At 42.4% G+C, this 24,011-nt stretch overlaps 1 protein-coding gene across 1 annotated transcript in view; it reads right to left on the bottom strand.

The window, feature by feature from the left end:
* ptpro (protein tyrosine phosphatase receptor type O) overlaps nt 1-24,011 on the bottom strand; it is a 163,819-nt gene that overhangs the window by 65,737 nt on the left and 74,071 nt on the right. The window contains 4 exon segments of the mRNA XM_070896667.1: nt 10,160-10,321; nt 11,592-12,044; nt 14,370-14,522; nt 17,223-17,384. Coding sequence (XP_070752768.1) covers nt 10,160-10,321; nt 11,592-12,044; nt 14,370-14,522; nt 17,223-17,384 — 930 coding nt within the window.

Genomic DNA, 24,011 nt, shown 5'->3' with positions numbered 1-24,011 from the left:
GGTAGACAAGTCCCCTGGTCCTGATGAAATGCATCCCAGGGTATTAAAAGAGATGGCGGAAGTTATAGCAGATGCATTCGTTATAATCTACCAAAATTCTCTGGACTCTGGGGAGGTACCAGCGGATTGGAAAGCTAATGTAACGCCTCTGTTTAAAAAAGGGGGCAGACAAAAGGCAGGTAACTATAGGCCGGTTAGTTTAACATCTGTAGTGGGGAAAATGCTTGAAACTATCATTAAGGAAGAAATAGCGGGACAGATAGGAATAGTGCAATCAAGCAGACGCAGCATGGATTCATGAAGGGGAAATCATGTTTAACTAATTTACTGGAATTCTTTGAGGATATAACCAGCATGGTGGATAGAGGTGTACCGATGGATGTGGTGTATTTAGATTTTCAAAAGGCATTTGATAAGGTGCCACACAAAAGGTTACTGCAGAAGATAAAGGTACGCGGAGTCAGTGGAAATGTATTAGCATGGATAGAGAATTGGCTGGTGAACAGAAAGCAGAGAGTCGGGATAAATGGGTCCTTTTCAGGTTGGAAATCGGTGGTTAGTGGTGTGCCAAAGGGATCGGTGCTGGGACCACAACTGTTTACAATATACATAGATGACCTGGAAGAGGGGACAGAGGTAACAAAATTTGCAGATGACACAAAGATTAGTGGGAAAGCGGGTTGTGTAGAGGACACAGAGAGGCTGCAAAGAGATTTCGATAGGTTAAGCGAATGGGCTAAGGTTTGGCAGATGGAATACAATGTCGGAAAGTGTGAGGTCATCCACCTTGGGAAAAAAAACAGTAAAAGGGAATATTATTTGAATGGCGAGAAATTACAACATGCTGTGGTGCAGAGGGACCTGGGAGTCCTTGTGCATGAATCCCAAAAGGTTAGTTTGCAGGTGCAACAGGTAATCAGGAAGGCAAATGGAATGTTGGCCTTCATTGCGAGAGGGATGGAGTACAAAAGCAGGGAGGTCCTTCTGCAACTGTATAGGGTATTGGTGAGGCCGCACCTGGAGTACTGCGTGCAGTTTTGGTCACCTTACTTAAGGAAGGATATACTAGCTTTGGAGGGGGTACAGAGACGATTCACTAGGCTGATTCCGGAGATGAGGGAGTTACCTTATGATGATAGATTGAGTAGACTGGGTCTTTACTCGTTGGAGTTCAGAAGGATGAGGGGTGATCTTATAGAAACATTTAAAATAATGAAAGGGATAGACAAGATAGAGGCAGAGAGGTTGTTTCCATTTGTCGGGGAGACTAGAACTAGGGGGCACAGCCTCAAAATACGGGGGAGCCAATTTAAAACCGAGTTGAGAAGGAATTTCTTCTCCCAGAGGGTTGTGAATCTGTGGAATTCTCTGCCCAAGGAAGCAGTTGAGGCTAGCTCATTGAATGTATTCAAGTCACAGATCGATAGATTTTTAACCAATAAGGGAATTAAGGGTTATGGGGAGCGGGGGGGTAAGTGGAGCTGAGTCCACGGCCAGATCAGCCATGATCTTGTTGAATGGGGGAGCAGGCTTGAGGGGCTAGATGGCCTACTCCTGTTCCTAATTCTTATGTTCTTATGCACTCTATGAACTCTTCCTGAAGGCTACCCTGACCAATTTGAATTGTCCAATCAATATGGAGGTTAAAAGCACCTATGATTATTGCTGTTCCCTTTCTACACTCCCCCACTATTTCCTGGTTTATACGCTGACCCACAGATTTGCTACTGTTTGGGGGCCTATAGACTACGCCCACCAGTGACTTTTTCCCCTTATTATTCCTTATCTCCACCCAAACTGTTTCAACATCCTGATCATAGAAACATAGAAACATAGAGAATAGGTGTAGGAGCAGGCCATTTGAGCCTGCACCACCATTCAATATGATCATGGCTGATCATGCAACTTCAGTACCCCATTCCCGCCTTCTCTCCATGCCCCCTGATCCCCTTAGCCATAAAGGCCACATCTAACTCCTTCTTGAATATATTCAACGAACTGGACTCAACAACTTTCTGTAGTAGAGAATTCCACAGGTTCATCACTCTCTGGGTGAAAAAGTTTCTCCTCATCTTGGTCCTATATGGCTTACATCCTTAGACCCCTGGTTCTGGACTTCCGCATCATCGGGAACATTTTTCCTGCATCTAACCTGTCCAGTCCCGTCGGAATTTTATATGTTTCTATGAGATCCCTCTCATTCTTCTAAACTCCAGTGAATAAAGGCCCAGTCGATCCAGTCTCTCCTCATATGTCAGTCCTGCCATCCCGGGAATTAGTCTGGAGAACCTTTGCTGCACTTCCTCAATAGCAAGAACGTCCTTCCTCAGATTAGGAGACCAAACTGAACACAATATTCCAGGTGAGACCTCACCAAGGCCCTGTACAACTGTAGTAAGACCTCCTCGCTCCTATACTCAAATCCTCTCACTAAGGCGGCCAGCATGCCATTTGCTTTCTTTACTGCCTGCTGTACCTGCATGCCTACCTTCAGTGACTGATGTACCATGACATCCAGGTCTCATTGCACCTCCCCTTTTATTAATCTGTCACCATTCAGATAATCTGCCTTCCTGTTTTTGCCACCAAAGTGGATAACCTCACATTTATTCACATTATACTGCATCTGCCATGCATTTGCCCATTCACTTAACCTGTCCAAGTCACCCTGCAACCTCACACTGCCACCCAGCTTAGTGTCATCTGCAAATTTGGAGATATTACATTCAATTCCTTCATCCAAATCATTAATGTATATTGTAAATAGCTGGGGACCCAGCATTGAACCTTGGCGGCACCCCACTAGTCATTGCCTGCCATTCTGAAAAGTACACGTTTATTCCCACTCTTTGCTTCTTGCCTGCTAACCAGTTCTCTATCAACGTCAATGCATTACCCCCAATAACATGTGCCTTAATTTTGCACACTAATCTCTTATGTGGGACCTTGTCAAAAGCCAAATACACCACATCCACTGGTTCTCCCTTAGCCACTCTACTAGTTACATCCTCAAAAAACTCTAGATTTGTCAAGCATGATTTCCCTTTCATAAATCCATGCTGACTTGGACTGATCCTGTCACTGCTTTCCAAATGCGCTGTTATTACATCTTTAATAACTGATTCCAGCATTTTCCCCACCACCGATGTCAGGCTAACCAGTCTATAATTCCTTGCTTTCTCTCTCTCTCCTTTTTTAAAAAGTGGGGTTACTTTAGCTACCCTCCAATCCATAGGTACTGATCCAGAGTCCATGGGAATTTGGAAAATGACCACCAATGCATCTACTATTTCTAGGGCCACTTCCTTAATACTCTGGGATGCAGACTATCAGGCCCTGGGGATTTATCGGCCTTCAGTCCCATCAGTTTCCCTAACACCATTTCCTGACTAATAAGGATTTCCCTCAGTTCCTCCTTCTCGCTAGACCTTCGGTCCCCTAGTATTTTCGGGTGGTTATTCATGTCTTCCTTAGTGAAAACAGAACCAAAGTATTTGTTCAATTGGTCTGACATTTCCTTGTTCCCCATTATGAATTCACCTGATTCTGACTGCAAGGGACCCACATTAGTCTTCACTAATCTTTTTCTCTTCACATATCTATAGAAGCTTTTGCAGTCAGGTTTTATGTTCCCTGCAAGCTTACACTCATACTCTATTTTCCCCCTCCTAATTAAACCCTTAGTCCTCCTCTGCTGAATTCTAAATTTCTCCCAAGTCCTCAGGTTTGCTGCTTTTTCTGGCCAATTTATATGCCTCTTCCTTGGATTTAACACTATCCCTAATTTCCCTTGTTAGCACAGTTGAGCCAGCTTTTCTGCTTTATTTTTACACCAGGCAAAGATATACAATAGATGTAATTCATCCATGTGATCTTTAAATATCTGCCATTGCTTATCCACCATCAACCAATTAAGTATCATTTGCCAGTCTACCCTAGCCAAATCACGTCTCATATCATCGAAGTTTCCTTTCTTTAAGTTCAGGACCCTAGTCTCTGAATTAACTGTGTCACTCTCCATCTTAATGAAGAATTCTACCATATTATGGTCACTCTTCCCCAAGGGGCCACGCATGACCAGATTACTAATTAATCCTCTCTCATTACACAAGACCCAGTCTAGGATTGCCTGCTGTCTAGTTGGTTTCTCGACACATTTGTCTAGAAAACCATCCCTTATACACTCCAGGAAATCCTCCTCCACCGTATTGCTACCAGTTTGATTAGCCCAATCAATATGTAGGTTAAAGTCACCCATGATAACTGCTGTACCCTAATTTCCTGTTTGATGTCATCCCCAACCTCCCTACTACTGTTTGGTCTGTACACAACTCCCACTAATGTTTTCTGCCCTTTGGTGTTTAGCAGCTCTACCCATATAGATTCCACATCATCCAAGCTAATGTCCATCCTTGCTATTGCATTAACCGCCTCTTTAACCATTAACGCTACCCACCTCCTTTTCCTTCCTGTCTATCCTGCCTGAATATTGAATACTCCTGGATGTTGAGTTCCTAGCCTTGGTCACCCTGGAGCCATGTTTCCGTAATCCCAATTACATCATACCCGTTAACAGCTATCTCCGCAGTTAATTCGTCCACCTTATTATGAATGCTCCTCGCAGTGAGACTCAGAGCCTTCAGGCTTGTTTTTTTTAAAAACACTGTGTCCTTTTAGAATTATGTTGTAATGTGTCCTTTTTTGATTTTTGCCCTTGATTTCTCTGCCCTCCACTCTTGCTTTTCTCTTTCCTACCTTTTGCTTCTGCCCCCTTTTTACTTCCCTCTGCCTCCCTGCATAAGTTCCCATCCCCCTACCATATTAGTTTAACCCCTCCCCAACAGCACTAGCAAACACTCTGCCTAGGACATAGGTTCCGGTCCTGCCCAGGTGCAGACCATCCAGTTTGTACTGGTCCCACCTCCACCAGAACCTGTTTCAATGCCCCAGGAATTTAATTAAAGTCTCCTTTTCTCAAGTTAGCTTTAATGGGGAAATCAATGGAGGCAGGTGTACACAACAATTCACACTGGTCAAAGACAGTTAGAAAGGACCTGGTGAAAGATTAGAGGCTGATGGGCATATGGCAAATGCCTCCTCCTTGCACCATTCCTCAAGCCACGTATTCATCTAAACTATCCTGCAATTCCTACTCTGACTAGCACGTGGCATTGGTAGCAATATTGAGATTACTACCTTTGAGGTCCTAATTTTTAAATTTAACTCCTAGCTCCCTAAATTCAGCTTGTAGGACCTCATCCCATTTTTTACCTATATTGTTGGTACCTATATGCACCACGACAGCTGGCTGTTCCCCCTCCCCCTCCAGAATGCGATGCAGCTGCTCAGAGACATCCTTGACCCTTGCACCAGGGAGGCAACATACCATCCTGGAGTCTCATTTACGGCCGCAGAATCGCCTATCTGTTCCCCTTACAATAGAATCCCCTATCATTATAGCTCTCCCACTCTTTTTCCTGCCCTTCTGTGCAGCAGAGCCATGGTGCCATGAAATTAGCTGCTGCTGCCTTCCCCTGATGAGTCATCTCCCCCAACAGTATCCAAAATGGTGTATCTGTATCATTTGAGCCAATATCATTTCTCACTATTGCAGTGATTTCATCCTTTATCAACAGAGCTATCCCATCTCAACTGAAAGATCAGACCTTTGACAATGCAGCACTTTCTCAGTAGAACACTGAAGTGTCAGCTCAGATTATGTGCTCTGGTGGTAATGGAACTTGAACCCACAACCTAAGCTGACGCTGACACCACGCAGACATTAAAAAATTATGACCATGCACCAAATTTTTGACTTCTAAAGATTTAGGGGGAGAAATTCAGTTGCGTTGCGCCTCCCGTTAGCGCCTGCGGGGTCGGTAATGGGATGCTAAGGGGTGACTGACCAGGTGCAGCGAATTCAGTGATGCTCGCCACCTTCCCTTCCAGTTTTGCACTGGGGCCAACACTTACTGCCTGGGTCTCTAGCGCCTCGTAGATCATGACGTTATCAAGTGCGCAGCGCCCTGTTACTGCCCCAGATGTGAAATTTGCTCCCGCCCCCTGCTGTATCGCCCGGCATTAACAACGGCAGCAAGAGATGTTGTTGTCACCTTGGATGGTTGCTTGGGGAGTGATAATTAAAGGCAGAAGTGTTCAGGTAGGCCAAACTTTATTTTTTGCACCAGTCTGGCGCCTGCTGGAAGTTTTGAAAGCCTCATTACTGCGCGATGGCAAAGCCCTCCACTCTCAGTGATTGTGGCTGTAATGGCAGTTGCACAGGTCCCCTGGTCACACAGAACTGAGTACAAGAGTGTTGTAAACCAATGAGGAAAGGAGCCTCTGATGCCGGCAGAGCTGCACGGCTCATCGTTCAGCGCTCTGCCATTACCGTCCCTCTCACACACTTTATCACGCTAAGAGAAGTGCTTAGCGTTTGATTTAGGGCTCCACTTCCTCCGTCGAGCGCTAAGGCTGAATTTCCCGGGAGACAAAAATGATTGTTGCCTGGCGTTACTTTTCGGAGATTTTAAAAGTTATCGTCACAAACGGGGTGCAACAGAATTTTTAGCCCCTGGAGTCTCAAACCCACGAGAAAGATAGAAAGAGGGAGGGAGAGAGAGCAGGAGCGAAAGAGAGTGCAGGAGTGACGGAAATTAAGATAAAGAGAACAAAGAAAGGAGAGAAAATGAAAGCAGGAGAGATGAAAAGGGAAAGAGTGAAGGAGAAAAAGAAAACAGAGCAAAAGCAAGAAGCTGGTAAGTGAGAACAGAATTTTTTTTTGCAAGACAGGAATTCAGTGGCAAACTTGGGCTGCCCGATTTTGTGGTGGCATCATTGAAAGACACGATGAAAGTAATGATAGGCTCTATACTGCCGACATGTTAGATCTTCAGTTGATGCATTATTTCCATCTTGCAAAATTCAATTTAAAGAAAAGGGATATGGTTTTGAGAGAATCAACAGATGGTTGAGGTTACAGTAACCGAGCTTTCCATTACTTAATGTTTCCCCATTTATCTCTTCTCTCCTACTTTTCTCAAACAGAAATCTACAAATTCTATGCTGACTCATTTAATGAAATTCAACAATTCATGCTGTTTTAACATTCCTATTGTACTTATAATTAATAGGTTTTACCAGTAGAGTAAACACCCCACAGCTACCCACACATGGGGCTGAATGAGTAGACTGTTACACATGGGTGGAATTTATGATTTGCTTTCATAGGCCTCAGAAGCTTCAGACCAGCTGCCCACTTTTTCAACTCCACCCAGGAGAATCATCACCAGGAAAAGGTCCCACGTTCTCATGGGACTGCAAGGTTACATTCAAAGGATCGTTTTCATAAGCCGCAGGCCTATATGACCAAATCAAAAGAATGAGATTCCCGTTGACTGAAGAAATAAGTATTTCCTTTAGGAAACATAGATAATGGGACAAGGCCTACAAGGTAAGACACAGAAATGTTTTTATTAAAATGGAGAGAAAGCAAATCAAGAAACCATTGTCAGACACAGTGAATCTTGGTTATTGTAACCCCAAACATCGGTTAATGCTCGTGAAGCTTTTGGTTGTACGTATGTATGGTTAGGGTGGAATATTGGGACTATAGTGCCTTGTGAAGTTGGTGTACCTTTGCTAGCAGGGGGATGGGGGCTGGCCTCGCTGAACTTTATGAGGACATGTTCTTCACTTTAATTTCCAACTGTTCAAGGTCAGGAATGAGCAAAGGGATGGAGAGGCCCGCATGTCTCTGGGTGAGCCAGTTTGCATTTTTATAGCACCTTTCATGACCACTGGACATCTCAAAGCGCTTTACAGCCAATGGAGTACTTTTGGAGTGTGGTCACTGTTGTAATGTGGGAAACTTAAAGGGTTGCTGTTTGCCATTAAAATGGAAGCTCAGTACCTTGGCATTACTGTGAAATGTAATAATTGGGAGGAGATATACTCAAGAGGCACTAAATTCCCTCAATGTCCATTCACCAGCAGAGAGTCACACGCAAGTTTTCTGGATAAGTTAATTTGCATATGAAGTGACTTAAGTTCTGGTTGAATTATATTCTATGAGCACAGCAAGCAGCTCAAGCCCCAGGAAACTTTAGTGCAGAAGTGTTCATTAGAGCACTTGGGGAATGTCGGGGGTTGATGCAGATATTTTTTCTTCAACACCATTGGATTTTATACACTTGGTATCTCTCGACCTGATCCGAAGTGCCTCCTGCCAGAACCATGAGCAGCCACAGACCATCTGTGCTCATGAGACATAATGCCAGAGAGGGTTGAAGACCTGAAAGTCCTTCTGGAAGAGGTGTACAACAGGCAAGACTGAGTCCCGAGTGTGTAGGCAGCAAGCTGTCCAGGAACATTAGCCGTGCCCCCTGGACGGAGATGGCCCTGGCACTCACTGCCAACTCCCTCGCACCGAGGACTGCACAGCAATGCCGGACCAGAGTAGACAAGGTAAGCTCCCAATCACTCTGTTCCTTTCTTCACTGCCCCCCCCCCCCCCCCCCCCACCCCCAAATGCTCCCTGACTGATGATGCACAGATTCCCTGTAGCACCCTGAAAGGATCTGTTGCAAAAAAGGTTCAGGGCAGTGGTCACTTGCATAGTGACAGACAGAGCTTGCTCCGGCAATGGAGCAAGATCTGTAGATCTTGACGAAGGAGGTTGCAGAGAAGTGGAATGCCAGCCTTGGACAATCACACCCTTGGGACACAGAGCTCCTCCAACACGTCACCAGTCACAGGTTCCTACTTTGGTGGGCTGCTATCTTCAGCCATGTTACCTTATTCTCCTCCCCAATCCACGTATTGCTGTTCCTCCTTCTCTTCCTCCATACGGATGGCATAGAGAGGTCTGCCCATGGTGGATGCCACACCTGCTCCAGAGTCACTGAGTATGTGGGGCGCTGGGGGCAGGGGGGGGTCAACAAATTTAGGAGTGTGGTGAGACTGAAGTGCAAAACTCTACTGGGAGTGAGCAAAACTGACGATTTGGTGATGGTCCTGCTGTACGGCTGCCAAGGCATTGGCATCAGAAGTGACAAGGTAAGTGTACCAACCTTTGTAGACATGGTTACTTTCATCCATAGGATAGCAGAAATACAAAATGGAAACAAAAAAAAAATATGCAAAGATGTCTAATGCGAGTTAATAAATGCTCACTGCCAAAATCCCCCCACCCACCCCCAAATTAGACTTCAACTTTAATTAAAATCTTCCTTTAATAAATATTCCAAAGCTGGCCTCGTCCATTCAACAACAATGTGCCCATTTTATATGGGAGCAGAGCCTCAGAGGAAGTCGTGAAATTCTGTATGTTGCCAAAGGTTATTATATTTAAATGACCCGTGTGAATGCCTCTAGCCTGCCCGAAAATTGTACCTCACAAAATTGGGAATGTTAAAATTGGGTTTGAAAGGTCAAGGGTCAGATTTTCCACCAGCTGTGGTGAGAGGTCCCTCATTCTCTGTCGCAATCATCTATGAATCTTGGCAAAGTTCCAGTGGTCATGTCCAGGAACATGTTTCCAACCCCTTTCTAGGCTGCTTTAATTAGATTTTTTTTAAATCAACAAACCTACCGCTTTCCTGTCACAACTAATGTCAAAATGGTTCTGGTCGAAACAAGATGGGTGGCTTGATGAAAGAAATGGATCGGTGTTTTTTCTCTCCACATAAAATTCACGGATACATTTTACTGAAGTTAAAAATGATTTTATGAAGGTACCATAATTATAGCATCTTGCTGCTAGTTCTCACATTGGATTGATTTTACACAGGCTCAATCAAAGGTCAGGCAACAGATAAAGTTTTATGCTAAGCCCTTGGCATTTGTGCTTTGGTGATGGTTTAGAGGGACGTCTATATCTTCTGATGCTCCAAGGGACAGGACGGTACCCATGTGGTTTTAGAGCAGTTGCTTAACATGTAATAGATATGCCTCTGTTTCTGGTAAACTAATTGGTCATGGGGGTAAGGGCGGGTGTACTTATTCACTTGTTTTTGGTCTTGTGTTGGAGCTGTTCAGTGGAGGCCTTTTGCCCCTGGCCTAGTACATTTGTAACAGATTTCAACTCCTGAAATTGGGCCTGAAACTGAATTGTCGTGCTGAAGTCCTCTTGTTCACCCCACACAACCAAGATACTTACTTAGGTAAAAGGTCACGGGTTTCTTGGATGAGCTCTCTCTAGTTTGACAGATGCCAAAGGAGCTGACTGTTGTTACATTTATATCGTACTTCCCTGGCTCTCGGAGTTCCATCTTAAACACATAACTGTTGTTTTCTACTGTAAAAATCTCAACGGAGTTCCCTGCAGGAGAAGAAGAAAGATTAAAATGAGCATCAATGTGCAAAGTACTGAATCTTTTGAAACTGTTTACAGGGCATCTTTGATACAGTCCTCTGCAGCGCCGAAATCTATGGGCCGTGTTCATTTTAGTTTTATGTTCTATTATGAGAGGGAAGAACATCAGGATCTCAAAAGTTGTGGACGAAGAAACGCAGTTAACAATGCCAGATAATGAATCATTTTTGCTTCAAAGTTTATTTTTCTCAGGGTCGATGCAGGTGATCAAAAATCATGATTGTGATTCCTAAGTTACTTCAATGCAACTTTTCAATGCTTTATTGAAAAATTGTTATTTTGAAGGTGACTTCTCGGTATTTATTTTTGAAAGGAGTGGGGTACTGAAGTTGCATGATATGCCATGATCATATTGAATGGTGGTGCAGGCTCGAAGGACCGAATGGCCTACTCCTGCACCTATTTTCTATGTTTCTAAGGTTCTTTTGCACATTTGTAGTTATTTTTCTGTACGCGTATATTATGAAGAGTATTTATTTCCCTGCTGTACGCACAGTCCGGACTGTGCCTGACACCTGGCACGTCGGCCTTACAGGGCTAATTCCGTGATCCGCGGGGAGAAGCCTTACTCGTAGAGAGCGTGGGACAAAGATCAGGGCTATGATGCTGTAGCCCCATCTCATTAATCAACCTACTGTACAGAAAAGAACTTGCATTTATATAGTGACTTTCACGACGTCAGGACATACCAAAGCACTTTACAGCCAATGAAGTACTTTTGAAGTGCAGTCACTGTTGTAATGTGGGAAACAAGGCAGCAAACATGAGCACAGCAAGATCCCACAGACAGCAATGTGATAATGACCAGATAATCTGTTTTTTTTTTAGTGATTTTGGTTTAGGAATAAATGCTTGCCGGGACACTGGGGGGAGCGGGGGCGTGTGGGAGGGATAGCTCCCTTGCTCTTTTTCAAATAGTGCCTTGGGATCTTTTAGGTCCAACTGAGAGGACATAAGGGGCCTCGGTTTAACCTCTCATCCGAAAGGCACCACCTCTGACGGTGCCGTACTCCCTCAGCACTTCCCTAGGCTGTCAGTCTGGATTATGCACTCTAGTCTCTGGAGTGGGGCTGGAACCCACGACCGCCTGATTCAAAAGTGAGAAAGCAACCGACTGAGCCATGGCTGACACAATAATGAAGATGATAACATAATCCAATATATTGGTATCACACCGGTGGTATTTTACAGTAGTGGTATTGGTAGCTTGGCCTACCTTGCCTTTGGATGTAAATGTTGAAACCATCATAGGCTGTAGATGGCTTTGGAGGGAACCATTCGAGCACAAGCCAAACTGTCTCCGGATTGCTGATTGAGCGCGCGGGCTCTGTGGTTGTATAAGCAATATTCTGCAGATCTTCTTCAGTGACATTCATTATATCTAAATAGTCGCTTCCACTTGCTGAAATCTCTTTACTGTCTGCTTGGAACTCCAGCGCCCAGTCAGCGATCATTCTCTCGTCACCTTCATTAGTCGATTTATAATCGCTCCAGCCGACTGACTTGTTTGCCGCGAGCTCGTTGACCTCCGCATCAATCGCGTTACTTCCCTCCTCGTCAGTTTTGTTAGTGCTGAGAACAAACTGTTCATGGCCAGCATGAATTTCACCGACAGATCGACCTCTTTCATACACAATCCTCATCGTCACATTGCTTGGGGGGTAGGGAACTGTTGAGGGAAAATAAAGAGATTTCCTTATTGATGAGGTATTAAATAAAGTCAGGATGACTGCCGATTTTATTCTATGCTTTTAAAAGAGTTTTTTTCCATTATACTAAACTATTGAATTTGGCCATCCCACGACAAAATAACTTTTAAAATCAACTTGAATGGATTTGTACTTGTTTTCAACACGTGATGCACATTGTTTTGTCATTGTTGACACATGCATTATATTCACAATTTACTGCTCCCAGGTGTAATGTATGCACCTGTGAGTAGATACTCACAGGTTTGTAGAGCTGTTGCACTGTGAGTGGCTTAGCCAGTCATGTGATGTTCAAAAGACTCAATAAAACCCCAGTCACGATGAGGTATGCAGTTGTGAGCCTAGTGGATGAAATGTTAATGTATAGTGTGATTGTTAAACCTTTGTTAATAAACCAACCAGTTCTTAATAGCAATGTGTTGCTATGAATTCTTAAGCAAAGAACCCATGAAGCAAATACATTACACCAGGTTAGACTTTCACATGTCGGGAACTTAGTCGCGAGGTCAGTGCACCTGATTTGTGGCCCGCACAGCATCCATTTTAACGAGCAGTAAATCGTGCTGACCCTAAATCTGTGCCTGAACCCGATAGTTATTCTTGTTCATGAAGCTCTGTGCCGGGAAAGGTTGCTGTAAAATTTAGAGAGTTAATTATGCTGATACAATGAGGACAAAAATATTTATTTTTCTACAAAATATGTAAAGTTTTTACAAATGTTAGTAAAAGTGACAGTGGAGTCCCAGAGTGATCTGCTTTGAGGCTGCTGCTGCTGCTCACAGTATTTGGGAATAATACAAAACATGAGTTTCTGTAGTAGAAGATCAATAAATTTACAGAGGCTGAGAAAAGGCAACCAGTAGAAAAGGGATTGATCGTATTTGGTAAGGCCTTTTTTTAGATGGATTGAGGTGACAGATGAATTTAATATGGATAAATGTAGGGTAATGGATATTGAAACAGGTAACAGAAATGTGTGTATAACGTGAAAGGATTTTATTTTAAGTAGGCCAATGGCAAGCCTAATCTCACTGGATACACACACATAAAGGAGGGTGCAGCTAAAATTTATCCATGGGCAGAAGCCTAAAATTGTAGAATTTGAAAGATCATATTCAGAAAGCATCTGGGCAGTGTGAGGTAATAATTAAGGCAAATCAGATGCTTGGCCCACAGAACTATTTATATTGACATTTTTCAGATCAATGGGCAGTCCAGTTTTTAAGTAGGGTACACATTTTCATTCCGCCTACCTCAAAAAGCATAAAGCCACATTAGAGAAGGTTCATAGAAGGGTGAGCAAGATAATTCCCAGGCCTTTGGGGACTAAGAAATAAAGAAAGGCTCAAGCAACTAAACTTGTTTTTTGCTGGAGACTCAAATCTTCTAAATACTGATAACATGGAAATAACCAAACTATTGATATTGGACAATAAGCACACAAGTACAACGTTCACTTGCCTTGAGTGAAGTTAGAGATTAGGGGTAAAAAATTCCCGAAGGAATGTGAACATCTGGCACAAGCTCCCAGAGAAGATGATTGAGTTAGATCAACGGGCACCTTTTTTCAAGGGAAGTCAGGGAAATCAAGTAGTGTTCCCTAGAAGAAGAACAGGTTGTGTGGAGTCTGGGTGGAGCGGCTTGGTGGGCTGAATTGCCTTCTCTCACATGGTTAAATCTGTACTATCCCCTTCCAGCTAGAAGAACAGAATGGTCACCTGGAGCTTTCTTCATGGCTTCTAACACCAATGCTGCAAGGCAAATCAACTGGCAGGAAGCACAGCTCTTTCCTGTAGATAAATTCTTAATTCAGTAGCCTGGTTTGGGTGGGTTTGTTGAGAGTAAAGGACCTCACTCCATCACCGAGATATGAAGAACACACTTAAACACATGATTTATTACATCTCAGCAAATCAGGAATTTATTTACCAATCTAAAGAAACACCAGAAATATACAGTAATTCATTCTCTCTTACCCCATCCCTCCTTCCCACCTCCCTGTTTCTCAACTTTTAGTCCCACCTCACTTTTGCACTGATGGTCTCTCTTTTAGTCAAGACAGCAGTGATGTCTAAGCTAAGTCAAAAGGAAAGGAGCCTTGTCCATATATTGAGAGTGCTGCACTTCCATGAGATATCCTTGCCTGAAAGCCAATCAAACCTCTCGGCTCTATCTGAACGGATGAGAATCTAGTTACCATGGGACTGCCTATTCTCATGGCTACTACTGAGTCTTCCATGTGGCTGAGGCACTATCTTGGAAAAGCATATGAATTGAGTTTTTACCTGTTCGGTGATGTTTTGGCTCATGACCAACAGCACTGTACTCCATTAATGGAACTCTATTGACATTAGCCTCTGCAACCAGTTGAAATGTGATGTTACTGTAGCATGTTCCGGGTAGCCACGTGTTGAAAATTAACTTGCCTTTCAGAAAATCTGTTTATAAAAAAAAAAACACCACCGCACAGTTACATCAAGCAATAAAGGTTGTGAATATGTAGAAGGGGGCCAATTTTGCAAAGTTGCACTGGTAGTAGGGAATCCCACCTGTTTCCCATAATTTTTCGATAAATGGTGATTGAGAGATTCCCTGCTGCCAGTGCTCACTTGGAAGATTGCTTTCAATATTCCAGCATTATTTGGCCATTATGCAGTGACAAGTTAGATAGAAACATGTTGGAAGAACAATTTTACCATGTTCCTATCATACCACCCCCACTATTGCCAGCTTATGGAAAGAACATAGGTTGTAGCTGGGCAACTGCTTACAGTCTACTACCTCAAGAAAAAAAAAATATTAGTATGGAAATAAAATGCACTACTTTTAACTAAAATGTTTAACACTCGTGTTCTAATGAATTTAGTTTGTGTTATAAGTTTAGCATTGGCCTAATGAGATTTTCCACCAACGTTAAATGTGTATACTGTAAATTGGGTGCGGATGCCTAAACTAATTGTGAAGGAATCTATTTCTCCAGGGAGTCTCAATCTGATTCATTCCTGTTGTCAGATCAGGCCTCGACTCTGGATTCAAGCTGCATTTACACTCTACATTGCAGTGTTGGTGTCAAGCAAAACCACTTAGACCCTATTGGTCTAAATTCACCTGTAGTCATTTGGGGAACAATTGAGATTAAGTGCGTCAAAAGGCACATTCCATCGGCCGAACATGACGGGCAGGAAAAGACTAGCTGGTCCATCAAATCTGCCCCACGTTCTTGATGCCTGGGGCCTCATAAACAGACACTTCCTAACCCCCCGAAGGTGGGGGGGTGGGGGGGTCGCAAAAGATCTAGAAAATTCTTCTCCAACCTCCTAAGGCGAGCAAAACCAATCCAGAAGATCATATTGACCATGTGCACCTCAATTGTTAAATCACTTACCTTGTATACGATGTGACCACACAACACTTCTGGTCAACCTAACCTGGGGATTGTGTTCAAAATGAATTAGATTGTAAGTACTTGCTTTTTTTTTTAAAAACAGAATTATTGCAATTAGGGGCTTGCAAATTTGGCCAGTGCTGCGCAACCTACAATTGTCCATTCTAATCTTCTGAAGACAATGGGAGTAGCTACGTCATGTGATCGGAGGAAGAGGTTCAACAACAGTAGCAAGTTAACATTTAGGTAGAATCCTTTGCGGGTCTCAAACTGCCTTACACAAAAGATTACTTTCAGAAATTCAGTGAATCATGAATGTTCACCACAGTGTGTGGCAATATTCAAGATCAGGGCAGCAACAGAAGACAGGAGTCCCAGAAAAGTGCAGTTAAATGGAGTCAAGAGTGTGTCTTGGGGGTGGGAATGGTGGGGAATAGTGGCAGGAAAGCCCGAGATCCCAAGAGAAAGGTACGATATCCGCTGAGAGAGTTGATGGTCTTACATAAAACTCCAAATTTAAAAAGCGGACCCCAGCCGTGAAGAACTGTTTAAAAACAATAAATCATGAAAAGTAATTGAATTATTTACAAGGAGCAGGGGCCCAGGACATCACCCGTGGCCAGGAATTTCCTCTTCAGGCGGGGTTACAGAGGTGGAGCGGGAACTGCTCGAAGTTTCCCAGCCAGTGAAGCTGACCCACTGGAGAGGAAAAAGCACGGGCATAGGGGTTCCAAAATGGCACTGAACTGGTGAGGAAGATGGTGGTGAATGAAGACTGATAGCTCAAGGAATGATTGGGGGGGTGGGGTGAAGATGGAGGAGAAACATAGGAACAGCGGTAGGCCATTCAGCCCCTCAAACCTGTTCCGCCATTCAATTAGATCATGGCTGATCTGCATCTTAACTCCATCTACCCACCTTGGTTCCATAACCCTTAATACCCTTGCCTAAAAATGTCTAAATTTTCAACTGACTGAACCTCAACAGGTATTTTTTTAGGGCGGCTGGGGGTGGGGGGAGATGGGGGTAAAGAAGAGAGGGAACCGAGGGCAGAGGTAGGGAACCGAGGGGGTGGAGGAGGAGATGAGGCAAGACAGGAAGGCCCATTAGTAAGAAAGTTAGTGCAAGGATTTCTTCCAAACATTGGGATGTTTGGTGATTTTCTAAAGAACGTGCAATTTTTTAATTCATTATATTATAAATTTGAGGCATTTCATGAGTCAGAAAGCAACAAAGCTACCAAGACAAGTTTGAAAAAAAGATTTAGGAATATGATTGGTTGGTTTTGAGCAAGCTTGGTGGTGCCTGTAGGTGTGGATATCCGAAGAACCATGAAAAGGTTCAATTTCATAGAATCATTGAATCTTACAACAATAACAACTTATATTTATACAGCGCCTTTAACATAATAAAACGTTCTTACAGCACAGAAAGAGGCCATTTGAATGGTCGTGCCTGTGCTGGGTCTTTGAAAGAGCTGTCCAATTAAATCGCACACCCCAGCGTTCTCCCCATAATCCTGCAAATTAGTCCTATTGCAATTGATTTTTTGACTCAATCACTTATCTTGATTCATGTTTCCACATCATGGTATACATTGGGAGATATCAGTCCAACCAGAATTAGCCAAGTACAATCTGTTTTATTTTACTTTTGGACTGAAATCTGCAATTAACTCAAGAAAATCCTTTTATCGACTACAAAAAACATTGGTGGAAATCAGACATTACCCGGGTAATTGATGCGTCCTTACCCTTATGGAGCGATGATCGATAATAATTGCCTTCAAAGTAGCTTAATTTTAATCTTGAGAAAAAGTTGGTGGTCTGCTTTGGATATTCAATGTCAAAGAGGACTCCAGTTTGTGGGGATTGCTTGTAGTCATATATAGCCACACTGTTGACTGGTAGTGGTTCTAGCAAAGACAGAGGAAGTGGCAGTTACAATTAAACATTTTTAATACATGTGATTACCTCCAATTGAGGTAATACATGTGGATTACCTCCTATGTGCAAAGTACCTCCTATGGAGATTAATTTTATCAAGTGCAGAGCTTTTAAATCAGCTTTCATGCAGCTTCCATAAGGAATCTGGGAAGATGTTGTAATGAGGTATGTGTAATGACAGGAGTTTATAGTAAGAAACACAGCATTATGTAAAAAAATCACTACTGTGCTCACTTTGCAGATATAAACCAGTAGAAATTGTCTGAATACAGGGCTATGCTTTATTCGCAATTTTATAAACAGCACACTACTTTACTCACCCCCTTTAGAAAGAGCAAATGAATGAACTAGCATTTCTATAACACTGTTCATGCCCCATGGATGCCCCAGTGTTTTACAGCCAATGAATTACATCTGAAGTGTAGTCATTGTGGTTCTCTAGGCAAATTTACACACAGGAAGGCCCCTCAGGTGGACGTGAAAGATCCCATGCCACTATTCGAACAGCAATGAGATAAACGGCCAGTTTATCTGTTTTAATGATGTTGGTTGAGGGATAAATATTGCCCAGGACACCGGGGGAACTCTCCTGCTCATCTTCGAATAGTGACATGGGATCTTTCACGTCCACCTGCGGGGCCGCCAGGGCCTTGGTTTAATGCCTCATGTGAAAGACAACATTTCTGCCAATGCAGCACTCCCTCAGTACTGCACTAGTCAGTCTTGATGATATGCTCAAATCCTGGAGGGGAGTTTGAACCCACAACCTTCGGACTCTGAAGCGAATGCCAAGCAACCTCTTCCCAGGCCTCGGCAAATGTCACTCTTGGGAAGTACTTCAGTGTCCTGCTGTGACCTTTTTTAAAAAAAAACTCCCTCTTTCCATGTTGACCAGAACCTGGTCTCTGTGTCTCTTCCCCTGATGGTATGGCCCCAATTAGGAACTTGCTTGTTGGGAAATTGAGAACACAAGACAGCGACTTAACACTGTAGCATAATACATTGGAGTCTGGTGCTGCTATTATGCCACTTAAGTGTCATTTTTTTTTAAGTATGTGATTTTACTATCTTGAAACAAAGTACATTCTTCATGTTAGATAAGATTTTCATTCCAGTTTCCTTTATAGGCAATTCTAAAACAATTAACTGGCCAGCGCATATCTTGACATCAAGTACACCAAGCTGTTGTTGATCTTGACCTTAAACGACGGTTGACTGGAATAATGAGTTATGTCCAGTAGGAAATATAACCCAATGTCACGTGCACAAGCAAGTACGATTAGACCCAAGACTGGGATCTTTGCAATATGGAATTTCCAGTTTAAAGTGGTTGGATGGACTTTATTTACTATAGTTACTGAATATATCGCCATATTTCAAAATGAAAAATTCTGAAGGAGTCAATATTGAATCCTTTATCAGAAGGCAGCACAGATACAGGCAATCACAGGAAGGGCAATGGGAGCACAGGGACATGACTGAATGGAACAGTAGAAATACATTTATACTGATTAGGATCAACTATTTTCAGGTTACGGTGCGCTACTGAATATAAATTGGAAAATACTGCTTTTGAAGTTTGAATTCTTTGAAGTAAAGCGAGTCTTTGTTAACACTTCTATTTATAAGCGCGACCTTAATTACATCTTCAAGCCAGCAAAACATCACACTGCAATTTCCTGTCCTAGTAATTGGATTTGGATCAAGTAAGCAAGTGAAATCTTGGGGCTGGTGTGGGCAGCCCACATTTATATGGAATGTAGAATGTGTTTAAAGATAATTAATGTAACTATTTGTCAGACACCTAGATTTGAAAGTTTAAAATAGCCACTAGGAGAAAATGTACATAAACATACACACACAAACATACATACATATACACACTCAAATGTGCATACATATGCACGCACACACATATATTCAAACACACACACATTTATTCAAACACACACACATTATATTATATATATAAACACGTGCACCTTCATAGAAAGCACAAGAAATGGGGAATTCAGCAACAATTTCTGGTTATTCTGTGCTGCCATGTTCTTCTTTATCCTCTTCCTCCCTACCATCCCCCTATACTAATAATGATTTTATTAGAACATTTAATAATTAATTTAGCTCGAAGGCAGCATAAAAGACACCAGTGTGATCACATGTTGACTTGCTTTCCTTCGTCAATGTATATTTTAGCCTAAATATAGGGGCCAAGTTTTGGCCTGAGTTGCTCCTGTTTTTTTGGAGCAACTGGTTTAGAATGGATTATCTTAGAAATTGCAATTCTTGGCATTTAGTTTGCTCCAGTTCTAGTCAGTTAGAACAGTTTCAGTTTGGAACAGATTTTTTTTTCAAAAGGGGGCGTGTCTGGCCACTTACGCCTGTTTTGAAAGTTTAGGCAGTGAAAACATACTCCAAACTAACTTAGAATGGAGTAAGTGTAGATTTTTGTATGCTCAGAAAAACCTTGTCTATACTTAGAAAATTAGGCGTAGGGAATGGTGGAGGGGGGTTTTAAAGGGAAGTTTACAAACATTAAACACTTCAGTTTTACAAATAAAGAGCCATCATAATAAATGATAAATACATCAATAAATCAACCAATAAATCAATCCAAAGAAAAATCAATAAAAAATTTTAAAAATTAAAAAATCAATAAATAAAACATTTTCTACTTACCGACTGCAGCACCGGGAGCCCTCCAACAGTGTGCTGGGACAGCCCCCCCCCAGTGTGTCTCTATCTCTCTGTCTGTGTGTGTGTCTCTCACTCTCTGTCTGTCAGTGTCTGAATATATGTGTGTTCCCTTAATGGTGTGTGTGTGTGTGTGTTTGAATATATGTGTGTGTGTGTGTTTGAATTCAAACACACATGCACACACCATTAAGGGAACACACATATATTCAAACACACACAAATGTGGTAATTTGCTGGCCTCACTCTCAGCCAGGAGCCATGCCCACTGAAACAGCACATTGTAAATTCTGGCACATGCTGTGTACTGGAATTTCAAATAAAGACTCCCAGCTCCCAAGGCTCCTTGCCAGGAGTACCAAGTCAGAAAATTACGCCTACATCCAATTAGATGTTGTGGCACTGTCCATTGTAAAAGATCAAATGTAGACTGTATATTTAGGCTAAAATATAATTTGACGAAGGAAAGCAAGTCAACATGTGATCACACTGGTGTCTTTTATGCTGCCTTGAGCTAAATTAATCATTAAATGTTCTAATAAAATCATTATTAGTATAGGGGGATGGTAGGGAGGAAGAGGATAAAGGAGAACATGGCATCACAGAATAACCAGTAAGTGTTGCTGAATTCCCCATTTCTTGTGCTTTCAATGAAGGTGCACATGTTTATAAAGATCAAAACAGAGAACTGAGTGTGAACAGGAGCAGCCTTGACAAACTGCGACGTGCAAATACATCATCTCACACGATACCCAGCCACAGGGGTTAGGGAGCGTACTACATAAAGACTTGACGCATGTAGTTCAGATATATTGTTTGAACATTTATACCAGCCAGGTTATCTTAACTTGTTTCTACAGGGTCTCCTACCCCGCTGAGGTGAGAAAAATATCAGACAGTGTTTGTGTCCAGTCAAGTTTAAAAAGATGAATGTTATGGAGTGGATAGAAATACTACTTTCATTTATTGAGCTGTTATAAACTTCTGAAAGCAAGTGTTTTTGTTTTCTTTCACTCTTTTTGCTAAATAAAGTCCCTTTCCCCACTCCAGGTTTGAATATATCTTGTAACGAGGAACAGGATTGTTTCAGGTGTAATACTAAATTTGGGCCAATAAGCTGGTGGTATTGCTCGAAGAGAGTCAGTGGTTGCAGTGTTGTGGGGGACGGGTTTGCTGGGGTGTGCACATTTCAACAGAGGATTGAGAAAGAAAAAGATTGGGTCAGAACCAGCAAAATAAGTGTTTTCCGAATGGTTCCAAGAACATGCTACATAATTTCCCTTTATACTGCTGGTAAGTAAATATATTTGATCACTTGCATACAAATAAATACATCCCTGCATACAAGATGAGGGAGCACCTCTTTAACTTTGTACTCTCTGGCCCCAAACATCTTTTTTGAGGGTGGGGGGTGATGGCAGGAAGAGTCACATCCCAGTGTAAGTTGTTGGGATCCTTAATTATAGACATCAAGCTTCATATCTTCAGATTGGATTGAAAATCCTCATCATTGTTGGCATCTCTCCCAGTCAAAACTTTCCAAGCAAGTTCTCGCCATTATTCTTGTATCTGTATTTGTATTCCTGTATCCCTCTTTTTATTGCATCAGAGTATTCATTTGCCACTTTCTTTAAAAGAATCTCTTGCTAGTTATTCTAATGTCACCTGTTTTTGTTCTACTGTCTGTTTTCTCTTTAACAGGGACTCTGTTGATCTTTATTTAATGCCCAGTTTGATCATTTCTCCTATCCTGCAGCTAGTTTTCCTCCTGGCCTTGCTCCAGACAGAGGATTTTAAACCTTCATTTTATAGCCTTACTGAGTACCTTGCTTATGATCCACAATATCTCTTGGGTTGTAAATCACAATCTCAACTTGCTGATTTTTCGAATCAGACATTCCACAGACCCCCAGGTTAGACCCCCCCTCCACAGTCTGGGAGTTCAGTTTCTACCACTTCGAGATACTTATTTTCTCTCCTCTTGAGATTCTCTCCTGGCCCTGTTCTCAGGGCCTGAGACAGTGCCAGCCTGTCTCTATCCAAGATTAGCTTGGGGTTTCCCTTCCTTTTGCTTAAACATCGCCTTGTAGCTGGCAACTGGGGAAAATCAGAGGTGCGAGCCTGCGTCTGGCACTCTTGTGCTACAGCCCCACTGTCTATTCAAAGACAGCTGTTTTCCTGGTGGTCACTTAAAGCTACAATTATTCTGTACCGCAAAAAACTAAGCAATCTGCTTGATTAAATATTGGACATTTTATTAAATTAAATCTTCCAGGTGTTGGTACATTAAGGTTTGGCACACTCTCAGCTAAAGATGCTTCAGTCAGTAAAACAGTAAGGTAGCCCCAGACTTGGTTACTATTCTGCGAGAGGGAAGTCACTTACTCAGAAATGGCTGTTGCTTTAATTAGCATGGAGTTTTATCTGCCAAACTCTAATGGGAAAATATTGGTTTGAATGTTTTATTACATCTTTCTTCCAGCTAGAACTAAAAAGGAGCTCTGCCAAGGAACAATGGCATGGCATTGAGGTTTAGTTGCTGGAATCCCTCTCTAATTAAAACCTTTATCTTCTGTACAACTATTTCCTCACTTATAAATTCCAAGCCCCTTGAGATAGAGGCCAACCTTCCATTAGCCTTTTCGATTACTATTGGTACCCGTGTACAACATGTTCCTGGTCCTTTACCAACACTATTCTGAAGTCGGCTACTAAGGAGAAGTATTGGAGAACGCTGGGATGACTTAACCTTAATTTTGTTTCCTCATTTTCTTCCCTGATTTTGTGTGGGGATGCTTCAGTCATCAATGACACAAGATCAAGATCAACCATTAATATAAAGCAGTTAGTACACTTGTGTCCTTTTTTGACCGAGGTGTTAGCAGTTATTTTAATTGTAATGTGAAGAACGGCAACTGGCTGGAGAAAGGGGTCCATTCTTCCGACTGACAATTGTTGCACAAAATTGCACGTGATTCTACATATGAAGTTATTAACAACAACAAATAAAGTTTGGTGTTTAAATGAGTTGACTGGATTGCCACAGAATGGTTTAATCAGGTCAGGAAATCATGCTCTAATGTTATAGCTCTATCTTGGTGAGCAGCTTTCAGATTGGGAACTAGGGATTGTGAAGTCCTCCCCACAGTATCAATAGATTATAACCTATCCTATGAATTTGTTGGCATCAAGTGAAAACAATAGCCATTTTAAATGGTTAAGCTGTACAGGGCCTTGGTGAGGCCCCACCTGGAATATTGTGTTCAGTTTTGGTCTCCTAATCTGAGGAAGGACGTTCTTGCTATTGAGGGAGTGCACTAGGAAGGTTCACTAGACTGATTCCCGGGATGGCTGGACTGACATATGAGGAGAGACTGGATCGACTGGGCCTGTATTCACTGGAATTTAGAAGAATGAGAGGGGATCTCATAGAAACATATAAAATTCTGATGGGACTGGACAGGTTAGATGCAGGAAGAATGTTCCCGATGTTGGGGGAGTCCAGAACCAGGGGTTACAGTCTAAGGATAAGGGGTAAGCCATTTAGGACTGAGATGAGGAGAAACTTCTTCACTCAGAGAATTGTGAATCTGTGGAATTCTCTTCTGCAGAGAGTTGTTGATACCAGTTCATTAGATATATTCAAGAGGGAGTTGGATATGGCCCTTATGGCTAAAGGGATCAAGGGGTATGAAGAGAAAGCAGGAAAGGGGTACTGAGGTGTATGATCAGCCATGATCTTATTGAATGGTCGTGCAGGCTCGAAGGGCAGAATGGCCTATTCCTGCATCTATTTTTCTATGTTTCTATTTTTCTAGATAAATAAATATCGGTTAAACCTTTCTATGTCAATCTACTGACTAGTCATTCAAACAGTAAACCACCACATTAAAAAAAACCTG

This window comes from Pristiophorus japonicus, chromosome 13 (genome assembly GCF_044704955.1).
Source record: "Pristiophorus japonicus isolate sPriJap1 chromosome 13, sPriJap1.hap1, whole genome shotgun sequence".
Taxonomy (NCBI): Eukaryota; Metazoa; Chordata; class Chondrichthyes; family Pristiophoridae; genus Pristiophorus; species Pristiophorus japonicus.
This window is presented reverse-complemented; position numbering and strand designations above follow the sequence as displayed.